The sequence below is a fragment of the Diadema setosum genome, chromosome 7 (assembly GCF_964275005.1).
Source record: "Diadema setosum chromosome 7, eeDiaSeto1, whole genome shotgun sequence".
NCBI classification, from domain to species: Eukaryota; Metazoa; Echinodermata; class Echinoidea; order Diadematoida; family Diadematidae; genus Diadema; species Diadema setosum.
The window spans coordinates 6946224-6968473 of record NC_092691.1 but is presented as its reverse complement, the minus strand read 5'-3'; the positions used below and the strand labels follow the sequence as shown (position 1 = coordinate 6968473).

The 22250-nt window shown below is 38.5% G+C and overlaps 1 protein-coding gene across 1 annotated transcript in view; it reads right to left on the bottom strand.

Annotated features, from left to right (window-relative positions):
- The window catches only part of LOC140230713 (chromodomain-helicase-DNA-binding protein 1-like), a 72082-nt gene that overhangs the window by 7922 nt on the left and 41910 nt on the right, over positions 1-22250 (bottom strand). The window contains exons 22-35 of the mRNA XM_072310852.1: positions 22100-22196; positions 21455-21547; positions 20275-20442; positions 19615-19802; positions 18952-18993; positions 18093-18235; positions 17163-17286; positions 16511-16661; positions 15645-15758; positions 14703-15092; positions 13768-13890; positions 11928-12106; positions 10952-11048; positions 3510-3643 (exon numbers count right to left, since the gene is read on the bottom strand). Coding sequence (XP_072166953.1) covers positions 3510-3643; positions 10952-11048; positions 11928-12106; positions 13768-13890; positions 14703-15092; positions 15645-15758; positions 16511-16661; positions 17163-17286; positions 18093-18235; positions 18952-18993; positions 19615-19802; positions 20275-20442; positions 21455-21547; positions 22100-22196 — 2043 coding nt within the window. The remainder of the gene's footprint in view (positions 1-3509; positions 3644-10951; positions 11049-11927; positions 12107-13767; positions 13891-14702; positions 15093-15644; positions 15759-16510; positions 16662-17162; positions 17287-18092; positions 18236-18951; positions 18994-19614; positions 19803-20274; positions 20443-21454; positions 21548-22099; positions 22197-22250) is intronic.

Genomic DNA, 22250 nt, shown 5'->3' with positions numbered 1-22250 from the left:
TTGAAAAGATGTCTTCACAAATACCCTTGAAGGCTACATTTAACTGTTCTTTGAATCAAATCAAGAATTGAATGAGTCAACATCACAAATCAAATGAAAAGCTGGACTTTCTCTAATCATTTCTAATTTTCTTTTTCTTTTCACAATCTTATTCACACTAATGTCTGCTCTGCGCTTTTCTACAGCCTGATCTAACATCACATATAAAAATATCTAAGTGGAGAGCCCAGACGATAGTTTACACTCCAACATGTTTACCTCGTGCCAGACATCTCCTTACTCCTTTTCCGAAAATCAAAAATTTCAGATTTCGAAGTCATCTTTCACAAAACAATCTCTTAAGATTATACCAAGCAGTGAATTCGTCTTTTGAACATTCACGAATGCTCAAAGTCTGTTTCATGTAAATTGAACATGAGGGCAAACAATTTTTGTTTTATTTACAATTTCAACTTGGGTTTCACCAGATCTGTATTGGAAATTGAGAGCATGAGATGCACTACTAAGGCTCCAAAGTAAACAAAATGTGACTGAACTCCATCCATTAGGAGCATCCTTGAGGGTGAGTAAAGTAAAAACTGCTGCTCCTATGATTCCATGACCTCTGTTATCAAAACCCCATAACTCATCAGTTCAGCCTCATATGCTCAGAGGTGTGAACAGTTAGTATTCGTAGTAATTCTCAAATTGATGGTGGTGACGATACATCATTCACTCTTGGAGGGTAGATCAGTACCTTTAAATAATCTTTTTCTTTCAAGCAAAATGTAAGATGGCTGCATGGAAAGTATGCCTTGTCTTTTGAAGATCAAAGCAAACAAGGTATACTAAGTCTAGCAGTATGATCAAAGGAAACAACCATATTCAAGCACCAAAGATATCCTTCACATGAAGACGGACAGGAAACCAAGGGCCACAGGCTTGATGGTAGTGCATTTCTCTTTGCTCAAATGTTCACCAAGTTGCTGCCTACTCCAAAATTTAGTCACTTGTTGAGGTAACTTCCCCCTTTGATTACATCCAGACAAAACTGGCTCTACATGCACAGGGAACTCATTGCGCAATGTGTAGGATACAGGACTTCTTACTTTAGCAACTGGCTTGTAGAGTGAGATTTTTTCCCCCTTCTCTTTTGGTCTATTAAAAATTGTACATGTGATAAAACATGCCCTGGATGTTCTCTTTCTATTTGCTTCTAGGACCCACTTAAAGGTATAAAACACAGTAAAAGGAATTTAAAAAAAAATACATTTACAGATTAAGAAAAAATAGACAGCAACCTTATTTTTTCTTACCTAACCTATCTCAACACATCTGAAAACCAGGCAAATGCATACTTTTCACAGGGACAAAAATAAAATCAGAAAGCACCATAATACTTCAGAAATTATCAGTGCTAGCTAGATAGACCTCCCAATATGCTTAAGTGCTTATAATCTTTATCAAATTTATTCAATATTTCTTAATTGACAAGCCCTTAAAGATTGAGAACTCTATTTTGTGCTTATTAGGGGCATGGCCTATGAGCTTTAGACACACTACAAGTCACACTTGGACAGTGGAAACTCACATGAATGCCACAAGCATATTTCGTATGAGACAGCCCCATGATCAAAACACAACTGCCATTAACATTCTTGGTAAGAAATCATATCTACTCCTGCATTGTGTCAAATTGCGAGAGCTGCCCATACATCAGCATATTACCCTATCAAATGTGCATCCCTTGGGGGATTTTGTATCAGTTCATTTTTCTCACAGATACATTTCAGCCAAAGTGAAGATTTTGTTGCTTCTCCAAAGATTGTAAGGCAATCTCTACCTCTCAGATTAGGATCATAACTCATGCATCATGATGAAAATTACATGTGCATTACATTACCATGAGAAAAAAAAAAAAAAAACCCTCAACAAGTTGATATCAATCCAAGTTCTCACACTGAGTTAATACATCTAGCACATATCTATGCAGCAGTCTACAAATATGTTACGGACCAACTAGTCATTAAGAGCAAAGAAATAACAGAATTATTGCCTTGTATTAAAACATCATAAAATGTTAATGATTCCCAAAACTATTCATATATTCCTAGAAAAGAATGGCTTAATATAAATTTTCTCATACAATGAGCAGCTTCACAAAGAAAAATACTGCACTTCTTAGTTTTGAACTGTCTACCACAAATTAAATGATTTTCTAGAGAAATTATGAGAAATGTTTTTCACCATCATAACAGAAAAAAAGAAAATTCCAAAAATGAAAAGCTAACGACATATCACAAATTGTGCGCTGCAGATCTTTTTCACTTTTCAGGGGATGAGAAGTTTAATTTTGATAACAAAACATCTGTGACTATGTGAAACACAGTATACCATACATTCACTCTGTCCATACACTGTAGTTGAAACATGCGGGCATGCTTAATAAACTTGTGAGGACAAACCTGTGTCAACTACTGGAAGGGGTGGGGTGGGACAAAATGTTCACAAATCAACCATTTGCACTGATATAACTGATTATGACCATCACATCTGACGACAACTATGACAAGTGCAACAAACAATAACTCAAAACACCAAGAAATGACTAATCACATGAATCCTTTGTTGTAAAACGAAAATGTGCTCTGGATTGTTTTCATTTTATCTGCATAAATTGCACTTTAAAGGACAAGTCCACCTTCATATACATGTAAATTGAGTAAATGCAACAATATTAGTAGAACACATCAGTGAAACTTTGGGAACAATCCATTCAAAAGTTATGAATTTTTAAAGTATCCACACAATCACTGCTGGATGAGAAGACTACTACAGTGCATGATGTCACATGCGTACAACGATATAAGGAAAATAAAAAGAGACTTTCACAAAACCTTAATTTTTTAAGGAAGTGCACATTTCTTCGGCTTGTTATTGATGTAATATTAAGAGTAATATTATTTCCCTTGCCTTCTGAGAGAGAGAAGTCGAGTGCTCTTTAGTTATGCAAGAAAAGTGAAAATATGTTGAATTTTCTTTTTACTTTCTCTATATCGTTGTACACATGTGACATCACAAGCTATAGTAGTCTTCTCATCCAGCTGTGACTGAGCAGTAACTTCAAAAATTCATAATTTTTGAACGGATTGTCCGATTTTCCTCAAACTCTCACTGATGTGTTCTACTAATATTGCTGCATTCACTCAACCCACATGTCTGTAAAGGTGAACTTGTCCTTTAAAATTCTACACAAGGATTTTCATTTCAGTTATTTCTGTTTTCCACACTGAATACTTGCTTTGTTTGGCTTCTTGTCCATTTCTGTCAAAAGGAGTCTTGGTAAATAACTCACATTTCTAGGCTTTACTTCTTCCAACCTTGAATATTTCAGAAAACAAATATCCCACAGTCACAGATTGATCTATCCTAAGGGGATTGCACTATACTGCGATAATATAATCGCAGCATCTTAACAACTCTGCTATCACGATGGACACAAAGACTACACAAGGGGGCGAGTTACTCACCTCTCTCTGCCCCTCTCTCCGTGGCCCTCGGCTCCAATGTGGGGCCGCTTGACCCCGCCCGGCAACGACTGGTGGTGCCCCGTCCCGTCGCGGTAGCGCTGCACCGGTCCGCCTCCGGGCCCGTCGGCCTTTCCCTTATTGGAGGGAGCAGAATTGTGTGATTTCGCCTGTCGTCCATGCATATTTTGTGTTTGGGCGATATCATACCACATCGACAAGAGGGACGAAATACATAACAGAAAAAAGCTAAGCTGCTGGTAACACAAAGAAGTACATATCAAACATGCAAGAAGGAACTACAACTTTTCTACCTAAAAAAAAAAGAAAGAAAGAAAATACAGCCAAGCGTCTATAAAGATCGACTCTCTGAGCTACGATTTGATATCACACTCTACACTAGTCACTATTCTACTCACAAATGTAATCTGTCTCTCTGAAAATGCATTCATGATAATTTCAACCTAAATACAATCATGTCACAAAACCCCTATTCTAGAAGTCTATTTAAAAGTGGACGACCAAGTTTTGTTTCTTCTTTGTTTGTTTGTTTGTTTGTTTGTTTGTTTGTTTTTTGTTGTTTTTTTTTTGGGGGGGCGGATTCTTCTTTACATAAAATTATACTTCCCTGACCAAATAATGTAAGTGCTTGTTTTATGAGAAAATTTCATGAAAATAAAATAGACTTCATGTATGTGTTTAGTTGTGTCTCCTCAATGGATACTTGAGGATCTCAAGTCACCGTGGTCACATGCAATGTTCCTTTTAGTTTTTGTATTGGTTTCACCATGATTTCGTGCCATTGTGTTGACGGTCTCGGGCTGCCCGAAGCTCACTAAAATTGGTTTTTATCACGTTGTCAAGTCTCGCCATGGTGTCACTCAACGTCACTCTGAATTTTATTTTGTTCTGCTTTGTTTTGATAGATAAACCTTTGCGGTAGTTCGATGCCCTCAACCTCAGTATAAAGATCCGCAATATTTGTTTTGTATAGGATTTTTTCCCTTCAATATTGCATCAAACTTTGTCAGTTTTCACAAGAATAATATAGCATCCCTTTTATAATCTAATACTGTGTAATAATGTATATTTCATTCATATCGTTAAAAAAAAAATATGATTAATCATACGCTTCCTATTGGTTGCAGCATGATTAATGTGAGCATTTTCTTTAGATTGCTCTTTTTAGTGCTGCTATATTTTCATCGTTCACTTCCGTCATTCTGATTATCTTATATTTCCTCACATACTTTTTGTCAAGACATAACGTAGGGAGCTTCTACTGTTTTTTCTACTGTTTTTTTTTCTTTTCTCTCTGCTCATATGCCCTGTACTGATTCTGCTGAATTCCGTTTGCAGACCTTGTTATTTAGTGTGTACGCTTTCTACTTGTGTTTTTTATGTCTTCTGTGTTCTTTGATTGTGTCGCTTGAATTCTATGTTAATATGTTTTTGCCTACACGCTGTACTATCCCCAAACTGGGAATTGTTTGTGCTTCATTTACGTCCACATATATCATTCTTTTGCAACCTTGCCAATTGACATGCCTTCATATACTTTATGTTCTGCGTTATGGCTAATCGACTCAACGCAGCATTTGACTCCCTTGATGACGATGAACTCTTTGATTTGTTAAGACGCTCGCCTACAGAATCAAGAAGTCAGATCAATTCACGTTCTTCCGCACTTTTTGAAAACCTCGTTGCCAATAATGTTAATTTTTCTTCTAATGATTTGTTTAATGGATTTGACTTTGAACATGATTCCACTTTAATCTCCTCCAAATATGTTACGGTTGATCAATTTAAAGATTTTGTGAAAGATTTTTCAGAAAGTATATTTTCTATAGTACATTTGAATATTAGGAGTATGAATAAGCATTTTGATGAATTACAGGTATTGTTAGATAATCAAAACAAACAACAAATATCTGTTATAGGTTTAACAGAAACATGGTTATCATCTGATATTAATTTACCGTATGCATTGAATGGTTATGATTTGATTGTAAATAATAGAGTGAATAGGACCGGCGGCGGGGTTGCGATTTATTTATCTAATGAATTTGATTTTGATACTTGTGATGATTTAAATATAATGAATGATATAATAGAGTCTTTGTTTGTTGAAATTTCCATCCCTCAAAGTAAAAATATTATAGTTGGTGTTGTTTATAGAACCCCAAATTCCAGTTCTAAAGATTTCTTAGATAGTATTACAAATTTATTAAAAAGCCCTCGTTTTGTTAATAAATGCATTTATATAATGGGTGACTTTAATATTGATTTGATTAAGAGTGATGATAATACGTCACAAGAATTTCTTGAATTATTTTTGTCATCCTCTTTTTTGCCATTAATTTCCAAACCTACACGTGTTACAAATCATTCTGCCACCCTCCTTGATAATATTTTTACTAATTCTTTACAAGTTTTGAGTTCTTCTATAATTTTGTCCGATATGACCGATCACTTTCCAATTGTAACATGCTGTGATCTTAAACATTCGGTTAATAAGTCTTATTTTCCTTCATTTAGACGTAGAGCCACACCAGAAAATTTAGCTAGTCTTGATGCCTGTTTAGATAGGGTTGATTGGTCAAGTGTTTGTGATACTGATGATGTTAATGTATCATTTGATAATTTTATGGAGATAATCAATAAGCATTTAGATGATTATATTCCTAAATTAAAAGATAAGTCAGTAAATTATAAAACAACACCTAAACTTCCATGGATTTCGAAATCTCTCCTCCGTTCAATTAACAGGAAAAATAGGTTGTATTATAGATTCAAAATGAAAAAAACTGAGGAGTCAAAAAATAAATATACATCATATAAGAATATTTTGATTAAGGTCATACGATCTGAAAAGCGGAAATATTATACCATTCAGATAGAAAAATATAAACATGACGTGAAGAATACATGGAAGATATTAAAGCAGGCCATGAATATATCAAAAAAGAAATATGATATTACAAAAATAAGATTTGATAATAAAATTGTTGAAGATCCTGGTGATATAGCAAATATTTTTAATTCTTATTTTTCAATGATTGGAGAGAATCTGGCAAAAAAAGTACCGCAGTCCGATACGCATTTTGCAAAATTTTTAGGTCAATCCAATCCCAGTTCTATTTTCTTAGCTCCAACTACGAAATATGAAATAATAGACATTGTTACTGCAATGAATGATAAACGAAGTGCCGGTTATGATGATATAAGTAATTTTATCATAAAGGGAATCATATTTTCTATTGCTGATCCACTTTCTCATATTTTTAATAAATCCATAATACATGGTGTTTTTCCTGATTGTAAGAAAATTGCTAAGGTGTGTCCTTTATTCAAAAAAGGAGACAGTTTTGATATAAGTAATTATAGACCTATTTCTCTACTTTCATCCCTATCTAAGGTTTTGGAAAAATTGATATTTACAAGAACCATTAAATTTCTTAATTATTATAATGTTTTTACGAATTCTCAATTTGGGTTTCGTCAAAAACATAGCACCATTCATGCTCTTTTGAAGTTTATTGATAACGCCGCACATACTATAGATGACCATTCCCATCTTGTTGGTATCTTCCTGGACTTCTCCAAGGCCTTCGATACAATTAATCACGAAATTTTACTTCATAAATTGTCTCATTATGGTATACGAGGGAAGGCCTTGGAGTGGTTCAGGAGTTACCTGCAAAACCGAAAACAATATGTATCTTTGAACGAGCACAGCTCTAGTCTTGAAGTTATTAAATGTGGCGTCCCTCAGGGTAGTATATTAGGACCTTTACTTTTCATCATTTACATAAATGATTTTTGTAGATCATCTGATATACTTTCTTTTATACTTTTTGCCGATGATACAAATATTTTTTTCTCCCACCAAAATCCAATTACTCTTGTCGATACTGTTAATTCTGAATTAAAAAAAGTGACTCAATGGATAAGAGCCAATAAGCTATCACTGAATCTTCAGAAAACTAACTATATGTTATTCAGTAAGTCTATAGAAGTTTTACGCACAGATATCATCTTTGATGACGTTCACTTAGAGCGTGTATCTCATACAAAGTTTCTCGGTATTACAGTGGACGATAAACTTTCGTGGAAGCCTCATATTATTAATATTAGTAAAATAATTTCGCGTAATATTGGTATTATTAATAGACTTAAATCTCATATCCCGTTGTCTTCTTTGCTGACGTTGTATTTTTCATTAATATTACCTTATTTAAATTATGGAATCTTAGCATGGGGTAGTGCCCATCAAACTTTATTAGATAGATTATTGTTATTACAAAAAAAAGCACTTCGTATCATTTGTGGCGTTTCTCCATGTTCCCATGCAGATCCATTATTTGTTAGATATAAGATATTAAAAATCAAAGATTTGTTTTTCTTTCAGCTGGGACAGTTTATGTTTAATTATAACACAAATGCACTTCCCAGCATTTTTGATTCAATGTTTCCACGGAATCAATCTTTTCATAATTATCCCACCAGGCGATCAAATGAGTTTCATTTACCCCTTCTGAGAACATTATTGGCTCAAAATACATTTATATACACTGGCCCTAGATTTTGGAATTCTTTAAGTTGTGATATAAAAAATTCTTTATCTTTGAATTCGTTTAAGCGTAAGTTAAAAATTTTTTTGTTGAATTCATATTAAGATATATACGATTTATTACTTAGCTGGTCTTTACAGCCTAAGGGTTCATCGTCAATCATTGATTTCATCATTGTGTATTTTTACATTATCTTATTTGTATAAACATTGCTCGGCTGATCGAGCTGAAACACCTCAATTCCTTCTTCTGATCCCGATGTTCAGCGTGTTGGCTTTTCCTTTCATTTCCTTTTTCTTTCTCTCCTTTCTTTCCATTATTCTTTTGTGTTTTATTACTGTCATGGTATACCCTACTGTAAAGTCATGTAATGTCTTGTGTTTCTACTGTCTTGTTCTCTCCTGTCTTTGTTAAAAAAAAAAAAAAGTTTAATGTATTCACAAGAATCCTTTGAGTGGTTCACAATTTACAAGCATGCTTTTCAGTGAACCTCTCAGTTCTTTCTCTTTTTTTTTCCTCCAAACATAACTTTGTATTTTGCCGGTATGCATGTATAATTTCGTATTTGTTAACCATTATCTACCATGTAAAGTCGAATACATGCCTATGTTATATCTTCTGATACATTTCGTGTTATGTTTGACGAAAAAGAAAGAAGGAATGAAATAAATGAAATGAATGAAATGAAAATGAAACACAAGCAATTTTACAACTGAAATATTCTCTTGAAACCCACACTCTATTACACCCCAGATTTTTCCATTTTTTCAAATTCAAATTTTATTTGGTTTTTGTTACATAGTATACAATTTGTCTGTTGAGAAGTACAATGTGTACTCTGCACAGTGTTCTTGGAGTGGAATATATTCTAATTCTCACATATCAAGCAGCATTCACATTAACATGAACTGCCAACATCCCCATGTTTACAAGGGTGTGTCCTCCCATCCTTTCTAACTGAAAAACAAAGATGATTTGACTTAAAAGTAGGAAGAAAGAAAAGTTCCCATAGGAGAAGGTAGTAATATTATAAGGAAAGATAAGAAACTCCTATTGAAACAAGAGCTGGGAATGGTAAAAACTAAGATACTTTCCTCTAAATTCAGAACGGCTGGGATGTCTACCCCATGGCAAGGCAAGAATGCTTGTTTGCAATGAATTTGCAACAATAAGATGTGTTTCCATTTTGACACAATAAGTCTTTTGAATGGAATTCATTTTTTATAGATGAATTATTACATTAAAACTATGACTTATGTTTTGGTGGGGGGGGGGGGGGGGGTTCCCCAAATTCAAGAAACATTATCTACAGACTGAGCAAATGTTGACTTTATTCACATGGAGTAGGATTCATGAAAAAGAAATATCCTAGTCATCAGCAAACTCTTAGGTTTCAGTGCACTGGCAAGTATCTAACTTTAAGCATACAACGAACTTGAAAGAAACCAATTTCACACTGCTGAGTGCAGCTTTGCTCTGACTCAACACAGGAAATATGTGTGATGCCGGACAGCTGAACGTTCAAGCTCCAAGGCCATGTATGCTCTCGCCTTAGCAACAGCTGATGAGAATGCAGAGAAACAGTTACTGCTACACACACCATGCACAAACCTTGGACTAACATACACACATCAAAACGAAAGTGCAGTCACGTCAACTGACTACGGCATGCAGACATGAAATTCAGCGCACATCAGTGAGAAAGCCGAGGCATGTTGCGCAACACCAAGGCTACAGAACAATGACGAGGTACATCGTTAGAAGCGGCGAGACACAAGGCAGAAATCTTTGCAGCAAAAGGCATGCCAGAAGACATTATTGCCCAACTTCCCTCTTCTCTTCCTGCAGTATTGCAAAGGCTCACTGCACCCGCTGGAAATATTAGTCATCTTTCACTTTTGCCGATTCCTAACTCCTCTTGTACGCACGGCATATCCTACCAGCCCATAACCAGAGCACCTCTGAAATTTTTCTAATCTTTGTATCTTTGTCAAATCTTAAAGGAAAGTGCACTGGACTTGCACAAAGATTTTTTTTTTTTTTCAATGCCTACTGACCACAGGAAGCTCCTGACTGCAATGAAATGCATTAAAATAAATTTATTTCTATCCAATGAATAGATTTTCTCCTCAGTACACAAGCACACTGAAAAACTAGCTGATATGAAATGAACTGTAATCAGTATCCTATATTCCTTCTCTGGTTGTAGCAACTGACAAGAAAGTCAACACACACACCATCTATATTTGCATGCAAAGCTAAGGATAGAGGCAGAAAAAAACAAACGAACAAAGGCACAAAACAGACATGACTGCACAAGAGATGCAAACACAAGTACAATGAAGCTTTCACATCCGTTAAAGGGGCGGACATGCCCTTATGGACTGTATGTCACATGCTCTTTCACACGCCATGTGTGGGTTAGAGTCAATTGTTTCCAATATCACATGTCAAATGAGGTCAACAGGAGCAGCCTACGACTGATTCTCCAGGAAAGTACTCCCCTAAGCAATATATGGGACAATACATGCGCTGCATTTCCCCATTCAAGAGTCCAGCTGAGAAGTGATGTGTTTAAAAAACGCTGAAGAGCTAGTAATTTCAGTCATTTTCAGATTTTCACATGTCGTCATGTAACCCTCTCCCTCCATCATCCCCCCCCCCCCACAAAAAAAGCTAACAAGTAAAAGAAAGAGAAAAGAGAGCTATTCAGTACAGCAAGCGTTACAGACACCAACACCTCTTCATGGGCATCTGCACAGAGACAGGACTTCAGAGCACGGAAAATGGAATTAAGTCCATCATACACCCCAACAGGAGTTACTCCCTTCTGCTTCTGGCAAGGCACACTCAACATTGATGCCGACTCACCTCATCTTCGTCTCTCTTCCGCTGCGCATGTCGGTACAACCTGAAGAGTTTTTTGGCGTCGAACTCGGTGAATTTAGCAACGAATGTCCATAGATACCTGTTATCCAAAAAAAAAAAAAAGAAAAGTCAAATTCAATGCAAAAATCAATATGGCAACGTTTAGTGGTTTGTTAGCAGACTAATCAAAAGGTGTGTGGTAAAAATTATTTGATCTTTACAATCAAGTTATGTAAAATACTCAGGATATTTCAAACCACAGAAAAAGTGCTGTTTAATTCTTGGAGTTGAAGCATGATAAGATGAAGTCAAGCTTTCTCACAGGAACTGTGCCGGGCTCATCAATATGTATGACAAAAACTTGCATGGACATGCAAATATGAAATACAGCAAAACAATAAACATAAATGATGTGGTATTCCTACCTCCTGTAGACACAATTACAAAATGTAAAAACACACGAGTACTTATAGTTACTGTATACTCCATACAAACAGTTCACTCCCGTTATTACGCACATGGCTATGACAAATTCCGGTTACAACAAAGTAAAAATTCAGGCCCCAACATTATCCACTCTACATATTTCATTGTTTACTTGCTCAGTTATAACTAAATTTCGATATAGTAAAAGAAAACTGCCGGCCCCGAGGACTTCCTTATAACGGTAGTTGACTGTATTTTGCGAGTTCAATATTTTGCAGACTGGAATTTGTGAGACAATTTCATGAGCGGTTTAACTCTTGCTAAGAACCACGGTGTCGGAATGAGAAATAGGTGTTATCCTTTTTTCAGAAGATTTAGTGATTTCTGCCTTAGAAGGCGATACACAAGGCACTTGCGTTACAGGTGGCAATATTTTACCAAGGTGTTATTTTCACAAATCTTAAGTCCACTCGCAAAACTGGTGAAAATAAGACACACAGCAAATATAAACCATCTCCAAATAGTAATTGAAAGAAGCAGTGTAAAGCCTCACCCTTTCCATGCCTGGATCTTGTTGGGGTCCTTGTACTCCTGGGTGCACTCATTGATACGGTCCCCAATCTTCAGCAGACATTGGCGGGTGTGGTTCAGCTGCTCCTTCTCCGACACGTCCTCCGGGGGGTTGTCCAGTAGCTTCAGGGCTCGCTTCACCGGCCGCATCTTCTCCTTGCACTGCAAAGACGGACATAACAAGAGGCGTGAGGACTTCCCAAAAAAGTACTCTTTAGTATTGGATCAGGATTGCACATAGCCATGTGCACCCTCGACAAATGCCAAATCACAAAATATGGCGTTCACAAACACAGTCACAGGGATGTCTATCAAAATCAAAGCATCTTCTCCGTGCAATGCAAAGATGGACACATGGGAGGCAAGAGGACTTCTTAAAAAGTACTCTCTAGTGGTGGACCAGAGATGCATACAGGCACAAGTATGTGAACCCTCGGTCAAAGAACAAGAGACCTGCGGGTCTAGCGCTCACCTGAGTATCGCAAGTTCACCTTTCACGCAGTCACTAATCTAAATTATTCACAGCTCTACTAAAATTTGACCAGGCATTCTCAAGTAGAAGATGAAAATGTACAATAAGGGCCCAAATTTTTTAAGATTCCTTAATTTGGGGGGATTGGGGACCCCTGGGGCCCTCTGGGTGTGGCATGGTGCCCATTTTGATAAATTGAGATCCTGACCCCCTAGGGATGCTACCTGCCAAATTTGACGAAAATCCATCATGAGGTTTTCAGGAAGAAGATGAAAATGTACAATTCAGGCCCCCATTTGGACCTTCCCACCCCCCCCCCCCCCCCCCCCAAGAGGGACACCCCCCTGGATCTGCTATGAACAAACTTGAAACTACAGTCATTAATGTACTCACTCATAGTATTATCTTAGCTCTATAACTTCTGATTCTAGAGAAGATTTTTAAAGATTCCTTCATTTTGAGGGGTTTGGGCCCCCCTAGGGGCCCCCTGGGTGGGGCATGGCGCCCATTTTAACAAATTGAGATCCTAACCCCCTAGGGATGCTACCTGCCAAGTTTGGTGAAAATGGGTCAAGGGGTTCTCAAGAAGAAGATGAAAATGTACAATTTAGGCCCCATTAGGACCCCTCCCCACCCCCCTCCCCTGGGTCCCAAGGGGGGCACCCCTGATTCTGCCATGAACAAACTTGAAACTACAGTCATCAATGTACTAACTCATAGTATTAACTTAGCTCTATCACTTCTGGTTCTAGAGAAGAAGATTTTCACAGATTCCTTAATTTTGGGGGGTTTGGGCCCCCTGGGGGCCCCCTGGGTGGGGCATGGTGCCCATTTTAACAAATTGAGTTCCTAACCCCCTAGGGATGCTACCTGCCAAGTTTGATGAAAATCGGTCTTGGGGTTTTCAAGAAGAAGATGAAAATGTAAAAAGTTTACGCACGACGGACGACGGACGCTGGACGCCGGACGAAGGGCGATCGCAATAGCTCACTTGAGCCTTTGGCTCAGGTGAGCTAAAAATCGCAAGAAAATGGCATGCACAGAGATGCATACAGGCACAAGTATGTGAACCCTTGGTCAAAGAAAAACCACAAAAAATGGTATGCACAAAGATAGTAGTACAGATATCTATCAAAAAAAAACCAAAAAAAAACATTTGATACATCTTCCGATCTATCTGAAGATGATACTGTTTGTCTCTCAAAGCGGGTGCAAAGCGAGTGTCTTTACTAAATACCATAAAATATTGGAATCTTATCACATGATGGACAATATTCTTGTTGTTGCTGTTGCTTGCTTGTTTGTTTTGTTTAGTTTTGTCATGGTATTCTATTTGGCACAAAATACTCACAGCACTGAATGTGGCGTTATCCAAGTCTCCGGTTGGGTCAAAGTAAACCGGAGCCTTCTGAGCTGTGATGTGGGTTGGTGATGATGAGGCCTTCTTGGCTGCACCTCTTTTGTTACCTTTGGTCTGCCAAACCAACCACATGAAATAAGTATTGCGGTTTTATATCTGAACATAACAGATCACCTCCACGGTCAGACTGTATAGACAAATAAATCACAGAACAGCGGTGGCTCTCACTTCACCTGGTACGGCTGGGCAACAAGCGTTTTTCCTGCTGAAGCGGCACTCACCACCAATTGTCAGTTGGTATTGACCCATTCAAATCCCCCTCATGAAACCCAGTATGTGGGCAAAACACAAATATTTAGATGGTGCAATCGGCAGAATCACTCTGGGGCTGGACAGGAATCAGGAGTTTTGGTAAGAAAATGAAATCTTTGATTGTTTCCTCTGGCTTTAGTCATCATTACTTTCAGATATCATTGCAGGACAATGAAGTACAGTATTTCAGTCATAAAATGTCTTGAGCAGGTTATGGTTCTAACTAAGCCATGAAAGTGAGAGATAAAACTGGATTTTGTTGCATTTAAACAGTGTTCCCATTAGATCAAATTCCTGATTATCAAATAAACATTTTACGGTTTTGTATGCAGTGCTTTCCAAATGTGTTAACTCATAAGAAACCTTAGGTATGTCAAAACTATCCTCTCCCAACACAATGAGTCACATGAAGTACATTAATTAGGTATAATAACGAATGGAAAAAAATAAAAATGCTTAGCCGGAGTTTATGTCCATAACACACACTGAGACATTTTCCAACATGACATTCTTGATCTTGTTTAGAGCTCCAAATGGATGATTCAAGAGGGTGTGTAACATCTAGCAAAATGATATGAAGTATCCTGAAAGCACCGTTGAGCCAGACATCCCACCTTCTTGGGTTCTTCGATCTCGCCTTCCTCAATCTCCCTCTCCTCCTCCTCCTCCTCCCCCTTCTCCGACTCCACCTCCTCCTCGATCTCCTCCTCCTCCTTGATGGGCTCCTCCTCCTTCTTGACCTTCTTCTCCGGTTTCTTCCTCCCGTCCTTCTTGTTCTCCTTCTCCTTCTCCCTCTCCTTCTCGCGCTCCTTTCTCCTCCGCTCCTTCTCCTTCTCGTCGAGGGGCTTGCGGCCGCGCTTCTTTGGAATTTTATCAGCGTCCTTTTTGTTTGAATCCTCCCCATTGTCCTGATTGTTGGCCTTTTTCCTCCGGCCGGGCTTGAGCTTTTCCTCCACCTCCTCTTTCACTTTAGTTGTTTTCCTTGGCTTGGCGTTGGGTGCCTGCTGGAGATGTTAGAAAAAGAGCAAGCGCAACTGTTTAATCTTAGTACAAAGCACAGAGCAAAAAAAGCTGCTTTGCACAGAACATCTATTAGCCACTTTAACGCCTGTCCTCAGGTCAATTCGAAGGTGTAAGAAAGGTTTCTGATACAAACTGATCAAGTGCACATGTACTTTATCATTCCAGGCCATGATGATCAACCTTTCCCATTCTTTATTTTCACTGCTCACACACTACATTCTGGAAGGCCTCTGACAGACTGAGATACACTGTACCTTTCCTTGAGACACCAACCTTGTAGACAGCACTGCAGTATTCCGCAGGGCTGAACAGATGTATTTTTTTGGTGGAAAAACAGGTTTTCTTACCTTTCCTGCTATAGGCATTCTGTAATAATACAGCAACAGAAATACATTATTACTCTACAATTTCAAAGGGGTCATTTTAAATTGTGTTCCACTTTCTTTCTCTCGAAGTCTTCACAGCATGCTGAACATCACTAAACAAATGTCTCAATATTACATATCAGTAGTGAAGGTAACTTGCTCTAATACCTTTTCAGCTGGTTTGCTTGCAGCTGCTTCTTTCTTCAAGACCTTGACAAGGTTCTCTGCTCGTGTCTGGAGTTGTTTGGCTTGAGGCTTTTTGGTCGCATCTGCTAGTAAAATCTGCATAATAAGATGGCAAGAAAAAAGTGTGAATCAAATTGTCAAATGTATAACTCAGTTGATGATTTTTTTTTTCTCTCTCTCTCTAATTCACCATTCATTTGCTGACAAAGAGTTCATGATTCAAAAGACATTAATCAAAGCATTGGCAACCCTTTGCCTACCTACAAACATGACACACAGAAAAACATAAACATATTAACAAGAGGCAAACAACATAACTCAGTTAAAAATAAAGAAATGGAAAGAGAAACACACAAAGCATGGAGTTAACATTCTTTATTAACTTTTAGAGAGAGAATATCAAAACCATTTCGCTCATTTTGGATAAAAAAATGACATAGGGCCTACTGAATATGGTAGAAATACACTGGTTGGCAGCCATTTTGCGACAGCTGAAACTTATGCTGCACACTCTATGATGTTCAGTGAAGGTTGTGATAGACAAAATACAAATAGTTAAACTTGTATACTGTTCACATGCACCTTTTATTTGCTTTCAAAATAATTTGTTAAACACTGGATAATGTTTAACTCATTTACTTTAAAGTGATACTGGAGAACGGGTTGTAAGGAATAAGTATCTTTCTTGACTGTCACACAATAAGACAAAGTCTATTTTTTTTCTTGTAAATTTACATATGACACAGCAAAAGACATATTTGAACACAGTAACGAATGTTAACGATGCAATTTTGGTTTAAGTGGAAAATATCAACATGTCGTATCTAAAAAGTGCCACAGATTCCTACCTTGTCGTGCAGGTTGAGCGAAGGGTCCATCTTGATGGCCTCCCAGCTGCCCATACCGTACTCGTAGATACCGACCAGCAGGTTGTGGTCATCCTCGACATCCCACTCGACATCCCAGTGGACAATGCGCAGTCTGGACTGAAGCTTGAACCTAGTGGGGCAAGGCAAAAGGTGAGTTCATTTCAGTGCATCCTCATTGTGAGAAGAGCCCAGACAACTGATGCGTGGCCATTCAGTGCTCATAAGATCCTTCAGCACATTTCATCTCCACACATTTGTTCCTCGGACAGCTCATATCAAGATTCCCATCAAAATCACTTACTGCATTTATTCCACAAAGAGGAATCACATTTAAAAAGGTTCTCCTTGCTCCCTTTTTTGGGGGTGGGTTGATTCTTCATTCATTCACTCATCAAGTCATTCATTATTGCTTTTCGGGGGGTCAAAGGTGTCAGATTCAGTCAGATTCAGTTAAGTATCTACACTGATGAAATGTCACATCAAGTTTACTGTGATCTTGAAGGTAAAATTAAGTCTTTTTTTGACAAATATGGCTACTACTTACCACTTATAACAGCACATGACTACAGGTACCTATACAGAATGCAAGTTGAGAAATAGGTCTATCAATGGGTATTCATTCATTGCTTACTTTTTCCTCTTTTCTTTTTCTGCTGGTATTGTGGCAAGCGGTTCATTCTCCTCCTCGTGTTTCAGCACGGATGGGGCATTGATGGTGACATTGGACATCTTGAATGTTGCTCCTCTCTTCTTACCTGAAAAAACAAACAATCGCGATACTTCAAATGATGCATTTGATGCAATTACAACACAATTGGCAGCTAATAAATTTATCTTGAACTTCAACTGCATGCAACAAAATGGAATGTTTGACTTTTACACGAACTTTTCCTCTTAAGATACCCCTGTTAAACAGTTCATTGTCGTGTTATGATACAACTGCAGCTCAGGTGTCAAGCTCACTTGGATCCCCTCATCCTCAACAACATGATAGGCACTTAACACATTTCTTTTTATCAGTGCAAATACACATATCTAGAAGAAATTGCAGTCCTTCAAAAAAAAAATCAAAACCCAAAACAAGGACAATGACATCCTCGATGTAAATTTCAAAATAGCACTGAGGGTGCACATTTCTCAGCAGTAGCATGTATTGTTCTACTCACAGAAAGCTAGGTCTAACACAAAGATGTAACTATACAGGGAACTTTAAATTGTGACAAAATACATTATAGGCATTTTGAGATGTGATTGGTGTAAAAGGCAAGATATACAGGGATTTTTATAAAATCAGAGCAAAGGTTCTGGCAGCAAACAAAAAAGGCACAGGTACATATGAAAGCCCCCCTGTGACTTCCAGGGAGGTGTTTCATAAGGCTGTTCTTAAAGTTACGAACAACTTACGAGCGACTGGTGATCAGTTGTGATGTGCTATACTTACAAGAATTTCAATAATTCAGCACAAGAACTGATCACCAGTCGCTCATAAGTTGTTAGTAACTTTAAGAACAGCTTTATGAAACACCCTCCTTGGACTGTTTTTGTTTTCAAGTAGACTCACCATCAAAGTCTGCATCTGCCTTGAGCCTCTCGTTGTATTCCTCCACCGCCTTGACACAGCCGTCGTGGAGAAGGGTCCCCAGCCTCTTCAGGTCTGCCTGAGATTTCTCCTGCAGCTCAGCATCCCCTGCTATTGCCTCTAGCCTGCAGGATAAAAAAAGCAGAGCATCATAGTTGATATTTCGATAGTGTCTTTTCCACTGGATACAAAACACTGTGAGATGTCATCTCTGATCACCATAGGAGACAAAATATATACAAATTACCAGGCAGTGACAGTACGAGTCCAGTGCATACATAAGTAGTCTTCAGATTTTGTTAGAAATGATCCAATGTTAGTGATCAAGAGAAGGGAGCCTATTCTACAGCCTAGGCGCACGATTACACTCCATTCAAATCCATTTCTTGCAGGGATTGAATCATTTGACAATTGTGCAGTACAGAAAGTATAAATATCATGACTATCATTATTGTACTTTGATCAATTGATCCTGGCCACCCATCTGCCCACTCGTACTAAGTGGCATATCACGTTTTAGGGTATCTCACTTTATTTTCCTTAAACTTCAGTAACACTCTCTAGACCACCCTCTCAAGAAGTCATTCACTCCTGCAAATGATAATCCTACCCTTGACTTTGATAGGGTTTCGGTACTGAAGACATTGTGACACACACACCTACAGGGCAATGTACCTTTGTACTGCATTGAACTGATTCCGTACACAGTAGCCACAACTATTAATAACATACCCAGCATATGTTTGACTCCTGCTAACACTTGGAACTTTTCACCAAGAACCTAGTCTCGAGTCTTGGCAATGTCATCTTAAAAGTTAATACTACTAAATCATGTACCTACCTTGTGAGTGGTGCTCCAAATTTCTTGTAGCTTTTGACGAACCTGCAAGGTCAAAATTTAAGAAGTACATCTAAATCATTTTACATCCTTTCTACACAATCTACCATTGTGAATAGCTGCGTAATATAATATGATGGCACATTCTTGTAAGTGTACATTTGGTATCTTTCTGTAATGAACACTCAAAACAGTTTATGTAGTTCTTTCATTCAAAAATACATTACTTTGACATGAACTAGACCAGTCCATTTCTCTGGCAATCATAGCCAAGTATACTTACATGAAGAATGCATTACTCATGGTTTGCATACAACCTGTTTCAATAGCCTGTCTGACTCAGATTGAGATATATTAAAAGGAGTGAATTCACTCACATCGTCTGGCAGTCTTTCAAACAAATTATGATCTACTCTTTCTGAGTCTTTTTTTTTTGACAAAAAGAAAAACTTCTAAGCACTACTCTAGTGACAATGCACAGTTAAAATTCCCATCTTATATCACATGTTGAAATTTTGTGACAGTCAAACATAATAAAACTTGTCAAGGTTGCTCACAAACATACACAGCACTTATTAGAGAGCAGATGCTAAATGGATAAACTTGCTTCCGAGAGGCAACTTTCCCTTACGGCACTTTGTAATCTTTAAGAGCAGCTGCACCTACCGCCTGATCTCCCCATCTGTGAACCCTTCCACCGTGTCCCGTGGCACTGTCCGTGGCCGACCCCTTGGTCTCTTCGACTTGCGGTTGTCGACGTCGCTGTCATCCGACTCGCTGCTGGCACTCGACACCATGTCCCTCTTCCGCTTTCTGGTGCGGGAAGCCTCCGAGTCGCTGTCCTGGTACGTCATCTGCATAGAGGAGCAATTCAATAGCATTATTTTCAGTCGGCAGGATGAGTCTTAGTCACAGTTGCTTTACACTGGCGTGTGGATGAGATCTTACCATCAAGAAACAATAAGCCTTATATATTATATAACTTCACTGTGGGGAACCACGAAATGATTGAACTCATTTTGCTACCTTATTTTTTTTATATGGACTTTCAACACATGTCCTACTTGTACTTGTTAATTCAGCTCAGGTTCAAGGGTTTATTCTTATGTTTGTTTCTTCAGGCTCAGAATTATTAGGTTTGGAAGAGTAGGCATTTTGTTTACAATGTATTTGAGACATTCATGCATAATTCAACATAGTACGTTGATCATGAAAGACATTAGGAATGAATATTTTCTGATCATGTATGCAGTGGAAATACATTCAAGTGCCCCACTCATCACAAGATATCAAATACTGGTAGCTGGAAAGAGGAGGAAGACATACACGGTTGACTTGTTTGCGTATCCTTGGAGGCAGGTAGAGCCCCATTTGCTCCTTCTGCTTCTCCTCCTCCTCCATCTGTCTCCGCTCGGATGCGGGGATGATGTCCTCCCAGTCCTTGCCCGGGTCCTCCTCGAAGTCAGGCTCTTCTGACGCCGTAAAGTTGGCCACCTACCATGGATAAGATGATGAGATTAGGTTAAAGGTTATGTATCCCTTCTAGAAACGTCACAAAAATTTGCATGGTTGAAGAATACTGCCTCTTAACATCACATATGAGATCTTTCAGTAATACACCTCAAGAAATGAAAAACAAACCCCATGTCACTAAAGGATATGCTCCTCTTTTGTACCGAGAACAACGATTGGAATTTGTTTTTTTGTTCAAATGAATTCACTGGAAATGTGTAATATTGTTTCCCCCTCCATCGAAAAGAAGTTTCTAGCTTTATCATTCTGAGGAAAAGTTTTCACTATGAAGGGCACAGTACACAAGTGATGATCCATCTATCTATATCATATTTGGACATAGTCTGTGTGTGGAGGGATGTGACAGTCGGTAAAGGTTCTGGGGAAGGCACTCCTAACTTAAGGTGCATTTAAGCGCGCTTAAGTGAACCAAGGCAAATCGAATCAAAGCATACTGAACTGTACTTTGCCAGATTTGGAGCGTTAGGGTGCTCTGTGGATAAAGCGTACCTCTGAGTTATTTTGAGAGGGGTTCAAGCATTTTGCAGCAAGAGGGTGATTCACCTGGCGCGTTTGAACTACTTACAGATGTCCTGGGGGGCATTTCATGAAGCATTTTGTCCGACAAAGTTGTCGGACAAATTTGCTCTCAGCCAATCAGATGCAAGGATTTCAGTAACTTGTAACAGTTTGTCAGAAAAATATCCGACCAAAACGCTTCATGAAATGCCCCCCTGAACAAAGAGAATGAACTCTCTGCATTATGACATAACGTTCATGATACGCACATTCTTCACATGCGAAATTTTGGTACGCTTTTGGTACCTTTTCGGAGCACATCGCGAAGTAGTCCACCTTTGGCTCGGTTCAGCTCGGTACGGTACACTTTAGGAGCGTTGAAGCGCTCCTTTGGTGCGGGTTCGGTACGGTTCAGTTCCCTTTAGGAGAGCACTTGAATGCACCCTAAGAGACTCTGATCCACAAGACTGCTTACCTTGAACTGTGAAAGGAGCTCCTCCCCTGCTCCTCCAGGTTCTTCCTGCTCTCTTGTCTCCGCCCTTTCCAGGATGGCATCAATATCCATCTCCTGCTCAGAAGAAAAGAGAAACATATGAAAATATTAGTAGTTATATTACAATTTCACTTGAAGAGAAATGTTATCATCCCGTCTTGTACGCACTGGTAAGCTGAATACCTGTTCAGCTCAACATCCAGAAAAACACCTGTCTTGCTCAACTTCCAGAAGCTGCTTCATATTGTTTAGGAATACTCCTTCAGGTATGAATGGAAAAGACTGTGAAACCACTTGTTTGGTAGCTCCTTATTTGTCTACAAACAAATATATACACCACAGCTCTACCTAGTGGACAGGTACATGTATACTGCCCTGTCATTTCAAAATCTTTTCCCATGAGAACAAGAACATACCAACAAATGAATAAATAACTAAACAGAAATGTTCAAATTATCTCATAAATATCATTCAGTTAACTAGAAACATACATCAGCAGATCAGCTAAGTTTCAGCAAGGTTGCCTGAATGGAAAGTTTTCATCAACGAGGAAATAATGGGCACACACTGTGGACCATTATGTTTCTGCTTGAACGCAAGGAGTAGTAGGCACACATAATTTCTCACCGGCAGCTCGGACTCCTCTCCGTCTGCCTCCTTGAAGAGTTCTTCAGCCCGGAACTTGAGGATGGCTGTCAGCTCTTCCTTGGAGAATGGAGCATCTCTGTAGGATGAGGAGGAGGAGGATAGAGGAATTTCAGAGATGAGGAATGGGGCA